Raw genomic sequence first — 12,490 nt, forward strand, 5'->3', positions numbered from 1 at the left:
GCCCTGTCTTTTTTTAATACTTGAAAAATAAGATACATTTCTTGACTAAATAAATCTTCAGTGAGTTTGGGTAGCAGCTAAAGAATACTGTTGGCAGAGGCTGAGGAAAATCGCCCACGCAAATCCAATGTCCAGGGCTGAGAAAAGGTATCTGGGCTCAGATACCCCCCTCTGATGATTCAGTGGTGGCTGCAATGAGGAGCACTGGTAGCGCTGCACACATCATAGAGCCTTACAGTGTCCTCAAGTGTTGTGCAATAAGATGGGAAGAAAATGTCTTCATTATATCTTGTCTTCTGATAACAGCAGTCCCTTGTTGTGGGCAAAATCAGGTCCTGAGAAATGTGATTGATGATTTGTGTCAATTTGTCGACAGCAATTTGATCTTGTTGACACAGAGGCAGCTCTTGTCAGCTTCCTGCTGGTAGTCACAATTTTGGCAAGCATAGAGCAGGGTCCTGCTCTTCATGTCTTCCATGAGGTGCATAATGTTGTACTCTTGCAGACGTGATTTCTCACAAAGCCTTGCTCATACATCCTGTCTGGCTCTATAGGAACCGTGCTGGCCCCATGTATGCCACAAAACAAGAACTAGACTGAAGTGTCCCACATGTCATCAGACTCCAAGCTATTTAGTTTCTGTTTCTCAAACTTCTTGCTGTTCCAGTTTGTATTTAAAAAGTTAAGTATTCCTTGAGCCAGAAATAATTTTACTGTACCCCAGAAGTTATTGCCATTTTCTAAGAGGATGCCAGATTTTAAGTGCTTTTTAAAAGAGTAAATACTTACACAAAGCTTAACAAGAGAAGGGCATGACAAAGACCAGCAATAAAACAGGTGTTTATTTTGGAGTTAGCACTCCCATTTCTGATATGAAAGATTGAAAATAGTCAGAGAAGCAAAGATAGCATGCACACGAATGTGCAAAGCTAGGCTCCTTTTGCCAGCATTCATACTCTTGGTCTGTGACATCCCACAATACCTGCAAGAAAATGTATTCCTTTAAGGCCACCATGGAGAAAATCGTTCACTGTTAAGTACACATTCTAGCTTATCCAGTAGTAAAATGTTTGTCTGAAGTTCAAGTCTCTATTCCAAATGAGTTACATCAAGGATTTGTACCTCACTATGCCTTCTTTCACTAAGACGTATGTAGACTTTGTTCCAGCTCATAGGTCATGAGAAATTGAAGGGTAAGAGTTTATTGCAATGAGGTACAAGAACCTTTTTAAACCTTGGTTTAGCCAGCTAAATGGTAGTCATAGGCATCCATCCATCCAGGCTTCTCCTCTGTTTAATGAAGAGAAACAGGCACCTTAAGAGGAAATTTACCTAAACCTAAGAGAGGTATCTGTTACACGTGGGATGAATCACTATACAGAGTGCTCAGATCTCTTCATCAATTGTTGTGAGAACCTAGATGACCAAGTTTTGGCGGCTAAGATTAAACGAGATCCATTCCACCTCCTTTTCTCTAGCTTGTTCTGGGAAATGGTGGCTCCCTGCAAATGTACCATTGCTTGGTTCTTGCAGGATTTAAACATGCAGTTAATTATGCTCTCTCTGTAGTAAACAATTTTAGAATCTTCTGAATATTTTAATATGTTTATAATTGTCACCTGTGAAATGATAACACTGTGAAGTGATGCAGTACTATTTTGTAGAACGTACCTTTTAAAAGGTGTTTTCAGTTGAGAATGACATGACTAAGTTGTTGTCATCTTAAAGCATTGTGAAAGGTACCTTCCTTCACTATCAAATAGAATGCTTCAAAAATGCTTCCCACTCAGAGCTTGTTTTTTCAGCTTACAGAGTATCATTATTTAATATTCAGAGATATATTATTTTGAAGATCTCCTGACACTTCAAAAAACTAATTATCTTTAGTAATACAGTTGTGAATATTCCTCTTACATTGTGTACAGGAAAGCCAAGCTGTTGAAAGAACGATTAAGAAAGTTTATAGACCTCAGCAGAGTAATGCTAACTCCCTTGGAGTCAGTGACAGGAATCCCTTTCATTCACTGGGGCCAGGATTTTGTCCAAGATTTTTTGGGTTCATATTCTGTCTCTATACCCTGGATAGACATACTACAAGGGTGCTTCCGTACACTGTGTTTCAAATACCATGTTGCTGTTTTGCCTTAAGGTATTGTATGTGGGATCGCTCTGTCCTCAGTAGGAAAGGATGCATTCTGTCTTTTTATTGGCTCATGTGAATGTCCTGTTGGTTTCTGTATCTGGCCTGCGTAATTAACAGTAAATAGGTTGAGGGTGACCAAGCAGTGGCACAGGTTGCCCAGAGGGGCTGTGGAATCTCCATTCTTGGAGATACTCAGAAGCCATCTGGCTGCGGTCCCAGGCAACCTGCTCTAGGTGGCCCTGCTTGAGCAGGGGGGTTGGACAAGATGACCTCCAGAGGTCCCTTCCAACCTCAACCATTCTGTGATGCTGTGGAATACAGAATTTGCAATGGATTTCAAAATATTGCAGGAGCATTAGATGAACATTTCTGTACCCTCAGTACACAATAGGCGTATGGTAGAACTTATTTAAATTAAAAGAATAACTTGCTAACTTGCCCCCTAAAAAAAGAAGGAAAACTTAGAAAAACATGACTAAATCAAATAAATTACATTTATTAGGAAAAAATTGTTTCTTAATTGTATGCCCCTGAGAATATTACTGAAGTACTGTAAAATGTTTACCTGATCACAATCATGTTATAAACACCACTTATAAGATTGAATTAATATTTATAAAACAATTTGCTCAGCTTTAAGAAAAATGTTACATAAGAATGGCTTGTGAGGAGGTTCCTGTTACATGGCCTGATATAGAATGGAACAAATCCGTAAATGTTTACATGGCCTCTGAACTTAAGGAATTATTTCCAAGTGTTGGTAGTCATTAGTATCTTGTATGACAATACCAAGGAAAAAAATGCCACCCTTCTCTCAAGTTGCAAGGCAAAAACTGAAACATAGGCCCAGTTTCCTAAATAAACCTATTTAAATAAAGTCTGAATTAGAACCCAATGAGGAAATGGCCTCAAGTTGCGCCAGGGAGGGTTTAGATTGGGTATTAGGAAAAATTTCTTCACCAAAAGGGCAGTCAGGCACTGGAACAGGCTGCCCAGGGAAGTGGTGGAGTCCCATCCCTGGAGGTATTTAAAAGGGTAGATGTGGTGCTTAGGGACATGGTTTAGTGGAGGGCTTGGCAGTGTTGGGTTGTCACGTCCCACCTGAGGAGGAGGGGGGAGGAGTGACAAAGATTCGCAAATCCTCTCGGTGTGGATTAAGGTGGGCCAACACTCAAGGTCCGTACACGAACACCTGCTTTAATAGAAAGCTTCTATAGAGGCAAATATTGAGTACAAATATTCGATACCCGCCAACCCTCTCACAGTTATATTCACCCCAGCTATGCGGTTTTACAGAAAGTCAAGGTAGGCCATGCAGTACTTGACTTCAATTTAACAACTTGAACAACTTAATCACCTTAGGAAAAGTGAAAGAGAGAGAGAGAGAGAAAAGAGAATCACCAGTCCTGGATCCAGCTTTGGTCCTGCCAACAAGGGTGTTCGGTGAGGGATGAAGAAGAGTGAGGAGAAGTGAAGGTTCTTATAGAGATGTTGATTCTGCGCAGGGTGCTCGGTGATAATAATTCCACAAATCACGCACGCACGAGCATGAGCACGAACGTAAACACGAGTACCGGCACACACACGAGCACCGACACACACAACAAACTACAGCACATTTATCAGGCTACATGATTACTATAAACCCACCTAAATTTACACTTATTGGTTAGTGATTAACATTTCATATGCTATTGGTTTACTGTATTTAAATTAGCCTCGCTTGCTATGTTAATTAGCACGCGTGCTCCTTTCAGGTGTGGGGGGGCAAGTCTTCGGTCCTGAATTGAGTCGGTGGTCGTGATCTCCCCTCGCCACGTTCACCTTTCACCTGCTTTCTGCAGTTTTATCTTCTCTGGCCACTGTCCAGTCTTTGCTGCCAAGGTGTTCACTTTTGTCGGCCTGTTAGCTCTTCTTCAAGGTTAGAGCCGTTAGTTTTCCACAGTTTGTTATCTTTTAGCTCCCTCCCAAATTCCTTTCCCAAGGCACAAGTGGTTAGTAGTTTTGCTAACTGGAAAATTTTGCTAACTGGAAAATTACATCAGCGACCAGTCAGACCAAGAGGAGCGATACCAGGACCGTCCCCCAGGCAGTAGGTGTGTGGGGAGGGGAATAAGAGGCTTCACAGACCATGGGGAATGGGGCCGAGGCAAGGCCGTCCTGTCCCCACAGGGCTCCCTCCCTCGCCCTCACTCCAGGTACCGTCCGGTCCTGGGTCGCTCTGCAGTGTGGTTTTAGCACCAGGCTGTTTGAGACATCTTGTTGTTTTACACTAGCAGTTCTCTACATGGGTTAACAGTTGTACTTAATGATCTTAAGGGTCTTTTCCAACCTAAATGATTCTATGATTCTATGATTCTATTCTATAACATTTTTTTTCTTAAAAGCAATTTTTGTTTCTGTTTCTTCCTTTAGCCAGCAATGTTGAAGTGCTCATGTCTGGAAATGTTCGCTGCTACAATGTTATAGTGGAAATGATGAAAAGTTTCCCCAATAGTGAAACAGTTCAGGAAGTGAGTTGCTGTTTGTTGCATAAGCTTACATTGGGTAAGTTCACAATGTTGCTCACAGTCAGCTTACTCCAACTGTGTAAGAGTTGGGGTTAATTGACAGCAAGTGTTACAGGCAATGAGAGAACTACTATTCCAGTTAATCCTGAGGGTGGTTGTATAGCTCCCTGTCTCTAATGATGTAAACATACTGAGGTAACATTGGTCACAGTCAATATGGTATTCTTTTGCATTAAACATTAGTAACAATGACAGAAGCTCCCATGAAAGACTAGAGTGGGGAACAAAATGAGGCAAAAGAGCGGGAGAAGCACAAGATGAAAGTGGGAGATGGATAGATCACATTCTGTATAAAGTTACTATAGAAAGGAAGAAAATTCCTTCTGGATTTCTTTTTTGAAGTGGCAATGCTGAATGTGTGAGAAACAGCTGGTGCTACTGAATTACCCGGGAGTTATTCTACAGGACTGTTTTTCCTCCTTGCTATACATTTACCTTCAGAGACCAGTGCTGCATTCCTGCCCAGCTATGGTGCCTGTCTTGGGGCCCCCTGTCCTGCAGCAGTGAAAGAACCACTAGTTCCTGGACTTCCCTTGACTTGGGCAAAAGTACTTTGGTTGTCTGGGCTTACATGGGCTAGTGTCACATCAAAAGAAATTATTTCAGTGTCAAAAAGGGATTTGTTGTGCCTCTTAGCAGCTTTGTACTCTCTCTTGCCACTATAATAAGCTGGTCTGAGCAGTTGCCAAGGACCACGTAATAGGAAGTTCAAATGAAAATAAGTATGGTTTTCCCCCTGCTGCATACAAAAACACTGTGAGTAGCTGCCCGAGCAGCCCCCACTCCATAGCTGCTTCTTCATCAAGGACTGAGCCAAGGTCTTTCTCATGAGTTGGACTTCCCGATTCTTGCAGGTGGTGTCCTGAAGCTACTGCAGATGCTGGTACCAGTGCATGACTCCCCTTAATCAAGGCAGTCCCATCCTTTCACCATCTGTTTCCACTTCTTCATGCAGATATTGTAGAAAATACAGATCAAACGAGTGCAACCCAGAGCAACTTCCAGTTCCCCTTCAGAAAGCCAAATAAAAATTTCAAGAAAATGTGGTGGCAACTGAGGTGGTATTTGCAGTTTTTTGGCAAGAGGTGATGTTACCCTTGAATGGTTTCCCGTGCAAGGCTAACTGAAGATAGGTAGGGAAACCAAGCACTTGTGGAGATACAGCAGCACTGTTGACATGCCTTGATCTTCCCCTAAGCGCAACCAGCCTGGCTTCAGTCACACATTTGTCATGTGTGTATGCTGACCAACAAGTAATAGTGGCAGTAAAGCAGCCATAAGATCCATTTCTCCTTTCAGCATAACAGATGCCCTTCATCTTAACAAGGAGCCACTTCAGGAGGGTTATGGGAAGAGGTGTCCACAGCACCACGCAGTTAGGGAAACAGATGTGAAATTGCTAGGTGCTCCTGGAAGTGGTCTGGAAGACTTCCATATAGCCAGTGTGGCTTCCCAAATTATTTTGATGGACACTGTCTTTCTAAACCCATGTTAACTGGCAGTGAAATGGTAAAGTCAGCATCTACTAGCTTCCAAAATCACTGTCACGTATTCTTGCTAGCCTGGTAATGACTATCTTAGATTTGACTGTCATCAGAATTTTAACTGACTGATACCTGTTTGGCCAGCCACAAGTCAAACATAATTACTCATCACATAGCCTAAGATTATTAATTGCGTAAGTAATGCATTTCCACGAAGATACGATTTCCATTAAAATATGGCAAGAAATGGCAATGCTGATAACATGATCACACTACTACAGGGTAAGAAGAAAAATACTGTTTCCAGTTGCACTTGCAATAGGTGTTAAGGCCAAGGTTTTAGAATGATGAATCTGGAAAGGACTTGCCATAAAGTCTGTTCTTAAGCGTTTGGTTAACTTGGTCTAATTGAACTGAATCATAAAACATTGGGAGAGGTACTTGTCTTCTGGTGAAAAATCTAGAACGTAGTCAGCACCTATAGGACTCAGGACCAGAACTGAGGGAAAGAAATGAGGTTAGCTTTTCTTCTGTATGTAATTATATTTTTGATGCTCAAGTATGGGAGACTTCGTAATTTCGTACCTCATCTGAAGGGTTTGAGAAACATTGATACAGATTTTAATCTGACCTTTCACATTGCTAGTATGATTCTCATTTTTACTAATCAAGAATTAAACAAAATTGAATATCAAAATAGAAACCATAGCTATGAAACTATACTTTACAAAGTGAGTGTTGCTGTATTATTTTATGCATGATACTTGTTTTTACAACAAACGGGGAATTTATTTTCATTTGCTTCCTTTTTTGCAGAATTCCTTATATTCAACCTTTAATATAAAATACTGTACAGCCTACACTAAAAGTTGTGCTTTAAATATATTTATCATCAAAAGGTAGTTCTTTCTGCTATTCCTGAATGTATGTATTCTGTATTTATAATGCCGGCCTTGATCTATTTAATAAGGAGGGCAAAAACAGAGGGCAAAACAAGGGTAAATCACTTGCTTGATAGGATAAATCAAATCATTGCAGGAATTCAAGACCAGGACTGCATTTGCTTCCTGGCAGGAAGTCTCCAAGTGATACACTGACTGTATTTTTCTTATTTTGATGACAGTGTGCACTTCATTTTGCATTAAAGCTCAGTCTTTTGTAAAAAAACACAAAAAACCTAAATCCCAATATTTTTTTATCCTTGACCTCTTCTTTCCACAAATAAAACATTGTTGTGTCAAGCTCTGTAATCAGAAATCCAGCATTGGCTACAGACAAAGTTTGGGCATTGTGTGCTGAGAAATTTATGTTAAATGCATGTAAAGCTCTAGATATGTGTTTATGTTCCTTTAATATCTTATGTATTTTCAGGAAATTTTTTCAATATCCTTGTATTACATAAGGTTCCAGAAGTCATTGTGAAGGCTGTTAAAACATATCCTGAAAATGCAAAGTTACAAGCTGCAGCTCTGAGTTGTTTAGCTCTTCTAAGTGAGTAAATCTCTTCCTAAATACATAAATAAATTATTTCTTTTATCTGTCCACTTGTTAATTTGTTTATACTAGTAATGTCCTGTAATCATTTCGAACTCCATTTCTTTAACATGAAAGCCTCAGGCAGGATAGCTTTGACAGAGCTACATTTCCTACATGCTCACAGTTTGTTGTTTTACTATGACATGGTTGTGTTGATATCATATGCCCAACATCTTCACAGTGTTCAGAGCTGGTAAGTTATGTTGCCAGATCTTAACAAAGCAACCCATTTGTTCATAGGCAAATATTGGATAATCCCTACTTAACATAAAACCTCTAGAGATAACAACACTAATTTGATGCTGTGTTTGTCATGTATGACAGTGCTCATTGTATTGTGGCAGTTGATAGCAACACCAAATCAATGCTTCTACTTGAGTTCTGAAATCAGTTAAAGGATTTAAACTTTTCCTTGAGTACAATCCAGGTATTATTTTGAAACTGAAGTTAGTTAGCTGGCGGCAAAAAGCTAAGGATCTGGTCCTCTTAGTCTTTGAGTAATTGTTCCATACAAAAGTCAGTAGAAATGCTGTTTAAGAGTCCTCAAAATAGCAAAGAATAGAAATCAGTATACACTCCAGTAAGCCTCAGATATTATGGTCAGTGTTGATGCATTTCTTTTTTTCCTTAAATGCTGAAAAATCACAGGTATAAAATGATTTCTTTTAAATTCTGTTGTACTTTCTGGGACCAGATATTTCTCCCTTAGCAACTGCAATTTGCATTTTGTTTTTTAATGATACTGCTTCATAGCGTCGATGGCTCTGTGATAAGCGGTTACATGCAAATGAATCACAGTTATATTTTATGTCTGTGGTATTCTGTATGTAAATACACAACAGAAAAAAGTATGTGCAGGTCTTTTCAGAGCCTGAGCATTGACTGAACTGTAACTATGTACCTAATTTACTACGCTACAATGAAGTTTTTTTAATCCCTTTATAACCTTAAAGACATTTTTCAAATCTGTCATAGAGTTTATGTCAAAAGACTTCTCCCTTCCAAGAACAGGCTAATCCTCCCACTGATTTTCACACATGGGCAGTGTGAGCACCTCCATGACTACAGGAGGGCTGACTTAATTGTTTTGTTTTCACAATAAGAATTTATGGTAAATATTTTGTATTTCAAGCTGAAACAATATTCTTAAACCGAGACTTAGAGGAAAGAAAAGAAGAGGAGGAGGAAGAAAAATTATGCTGGTTGGAAGCATGTTACAGAGCATTAGAACTACACCGAAAAAACACAGATGTACTGGTGAGAATTTCTGGATGATGGGGATATGGAAAGACTGCATTATGCATTAAATAAAATGTTTAGCAACATCATTTTCTCCCATATATCCTTGAGCAAACAAGGCCTTAAAGACTGGATTAGATTTAGAATAAATCTTACTTTTCTTGCCTTTCTTATCTTTGTTCACCTCAACTGGTTTCAGTTACTCCTTTAGATCAAATATAGGTAGTTAAGGTGAGACTTGTTACCTGAAACTTGGGCCATCCAAAGATTGTTGTTTACGTAGCTCCTCTGTATACAGCAGCAAAACACAGGCCCATCAACAGAAGAATTAATCTCAGCCTAAAACAAGTATCAAAATGCAAAACAAATAATGAGAATGTGGCAATGTGGCACACATTTGTAACTCAGGCTTCTCCCAGCTATAAAGAATGGGACAGTCCACACTTTGTTGTATTTCTACATAAAGCACCTTGTACCTTTGTCATGGACTGAAAAACAGTCAAACTATTTAAATATTTCCATATATTTTTGATATTCTAAAGGCGTATTTTCTTAATCCTTTTGTCTCCTCTTGGTTTATATTTAGGAGGCTGCATGCTGGGCTTTGAAAAATCTGTTTCTGTATCAACGCAACCTTCATGAGAAGATTGGAGATGGAGATAATCAGTCGGTGTTAATATCTTGAACTGTATTTTTGGAAATGAAAAAAATGAAAGCCTGCTATTAGGCCATTTGGGGTCTCATGTTTCAATTATTTTTATTTTTCTTTCTTGTTTTCTAATATATGATGAAATGCATAGCGATCAACACCACTTGGGAAAGTTTCTTTCTTGAAAAGTATGCTAACCTTGACTCAGGCAAAATTGCTGGTGTTTTAATAAAGGGTCAGAACAGTCTAACAGAGCTAATTTTTGCAGTTCACAAGGAATTTCTTCTTCAGTTGCAACAAGGATAGGGAGGATTAAAGAATGTAAGAGTAGGGAAAATAGAGAAGATTAAGATATCTAGTATGTAAGGAGGATGGAAAAGCAGTGCTCATTTTCCCACAAATCAGATGAAAGGGCATAGTAGAGAGGGTGATGCCTCATCAGGGAGAATCTAGGCATGGGTAAGACACAAACTTCCATTTTACTTGAACTATTTCTCAGAGTTGCTTAAAATGTTAATTATTCAAATTTTAGTAAGCCTGTTTTGTACCCCTTTCTGGACCTCAGGTTATTTGGGAAGCATGCTTCCAAGTGAATTCAGTGAGGTTCAGAGTAAGCTAATACACATAGTTTGCAAAGGACTTTCTGTCAGCTGTTTCTCTGGAAAAATATTAGAAGCCAAGTACAATCATCTGAAAATTTAATTATGTCACTTAATACCTTTTTACGAAACTGAACTACAGTTATGAAGTAACTGCTGTAATATGATCAATGTACAGTGATTTGTTTCTCTCTGTGAAAGGTTCCCAATAGACAGAGCAGTGATGCTCTCCATGCTGATGCACTCCTCTTCAAAAGAAGTGTTTCAGGCAGCTGCTAGTACCTTGGCAATTTTGTCACAACAAAATGGTAAGGGAATTTAATTATCTTCACTTTCTAATTCAGCAGAAATTTATTGTTGTAATATTAAAGAACAATTAGTGTGCTGTTGTATGAATACAGTATTCCCTGTGATAAGAATGTTCTGCAGTTATGTTTAGTAGGAAGTTTATTTCTTGCTTTGAAAAAGACATCGTTGGCTAGTATCAAGTGAGTAAGTGAAAGTAAGGAGCTCTTTGCCAGTTTATGTGTTGCAATTGCTATTTTTTGGAGCAGGAGACGTGGAAAGAGTGTGCTCTCTTTGTGTGCTTGTTTAAATATTTATCACATGTTTGAATTTCATCAAGAGCAGCATTTGTTGAAACTCACGTAAGGATTACAGCCTGACAAATACCATTTTCTTGCTTAACACAGGGCATTTGAGCAGTCCTGTTGACTTCAGTGAATCAAATCATGTGTAGGAAGTTAAGCGTGTGCATAACAGTTTTCAAGATTGCTTTAGTCCTGATTATGTCCCTAACATGGTTTCCTAACTTTTTTCAATTTGCAGACCCCCTCAAATTTTTTCAGTGGAGATGTGGACCCCTGGGTAGAGCATTTAAACCTACTGACAGTTGTCCTGCTTTTATTAGATACCTTTCCCAGAACCCTTTGAAATGGTTATGGACCTCAAGTGGTTTGTAGACTGCACATTGAAAACCACTGGCTAGATAGGAAGATAAAGACTAGCAGTTAATTATCGTTCTCTAGGTGAGAAAGCATTGTTTTATCACTAGGTTACTGAGCCATCCAAGTACATAAAACCTGACAATCAAAAGGTTTTATAGTTCTTTATGAGATAAATATGTATCTGTATCAAGAAATAGATCTCATAAATGTATGCATACTATTATCATGTATTATACCAGGTACTTTCGTAACATGCTACTGACAAGTGGGCCTCTGATTCTCAATGGAAATCTAAAGCAAATTTTTATTTTGTCTTTTTTTTTTTCTTCTTTTTTTGCCCCTAAATAAATGTGCTTACACCAGAAATGGTAGACATAAAGAATCTTAGTAAAACCCTCTGACACAATGCAATATTGCTTGAATTAACCATTTGAAATGGATGTACTGAACTGGGAATCACAAGAATTGGTGGTAGCTACCACGGTAATGTAGAATATTTTTAAAGTGTTCTGAGCTGTATTGGTTACAGTTATAGCTACAACATGTGCTTGGGTATTTGAATTTAAAAAAAAAAAGAATTAATGAAGTAAATAGAGTGAATAAATATTATTTCATTTTTGAAGCCTTATTTTGGAAGTTAGAAGGTTTTTTGAAAGTTTTAAATTCTAGCTTTCCTACATGATCAGAGAGTGCAATTAAGAGGAAAAATTGTTTAAGGATAAACATTTTTGAAAGTAAAAGTAAAGCTGTACATTCTCCTTCCCTTAAATTAACTATCTCTAAGTAAAAATAGCAGAAGTATTTAAACTTATTAGGCATTCAGGAATTATAATGCATTTGATTAAGCTGTGCAGACAGAAGGCAGCTTCAGCTCAAATTGTTTCCCATTCTAATTTATACTTCCATAACATGTGTGTTTGGTGAGGAAAAAAAAAATCAAAAAAAGTGGGGGGAAAGTTAGCAGTTCTGTTGTTTTTGAGAACTATATGTAAAGAGAGAGAGATTTACTTACAGGATGCTTGCAATTTTGTGTTGTAGCAAATATTAGGAAGACACTTTTGGCTAAAGGAATACACATGAATGTTTTGGATATAATGAGGAAACATCCATATAATCCTGAAGTGGCTGAAAGTGCCTGCAGAATTCTCAATTGTGTTTTCGAAGGAAGGTAATATACTTAGAAATACATAGCGACTTCCAAAGTGAAGGTTTGTGAGATTCAGTCCTGTAATTGATCACATTTAAATTATTGTTTCACTGATATTAAAATTGACCACAGGCTGACAGCCCTGTTCAAGACATGGAATTTTGTAAGCCCTAGGT

General features: G+C 38.5%; 1 protein-coding gene across 2 annotated transcripts in view; it reads left to right on the forward strand.

Moving 5' to 3' along the window:
* The window catches only part of LRRK2 (leucine rich repeat kinase 2), a gene marked incomplete at its 5' end in the record, with an annotated part of 71,530 nt that overhangs the window by 12,026 nt on the left and 47,014 nt on the right, over positions 1–12,490 (forward strand). For both annotated transcript variants that reach the window (XM_082310133.1, XM_082310134.1), the window contains 6 exons: positions 4,559–4,690; positions 7,569–7,688; positions 8,866–8,990; positions 9,559–9,638; positions 10,422–10,528; positions 12,206–12,335. In XM_082310133.1, the coding sequence (XP_082166259.1) occupies positions 4,559–4,690; positions 7,569–7,688; positions 8,866–8,990; positions 9,559–9,638; positions 10,422–10,528; positions 12,206–12,335 (694 nt within the window). The remainder of the gene's footprint in view (positions 1–4,558; positions 4,691–7,568; positions 7,689–8,865; positions 8,991–9,558; positions 9,639–10,421; positions 10,529–12,205; positions 12,336–12,490) is intronic.

Source organism: Platalea leucorodia, assembly GCF_965183815.1.
Source record: "Platalea leucorodia genome assembly, chromosome: 4".
Taxonomy (NCBI): Eukaryota; Metazoa; Chordata; class Aves; order Pelecaniformes; family Threskiornithidae; genus Platalea; species Platalea leucorodia.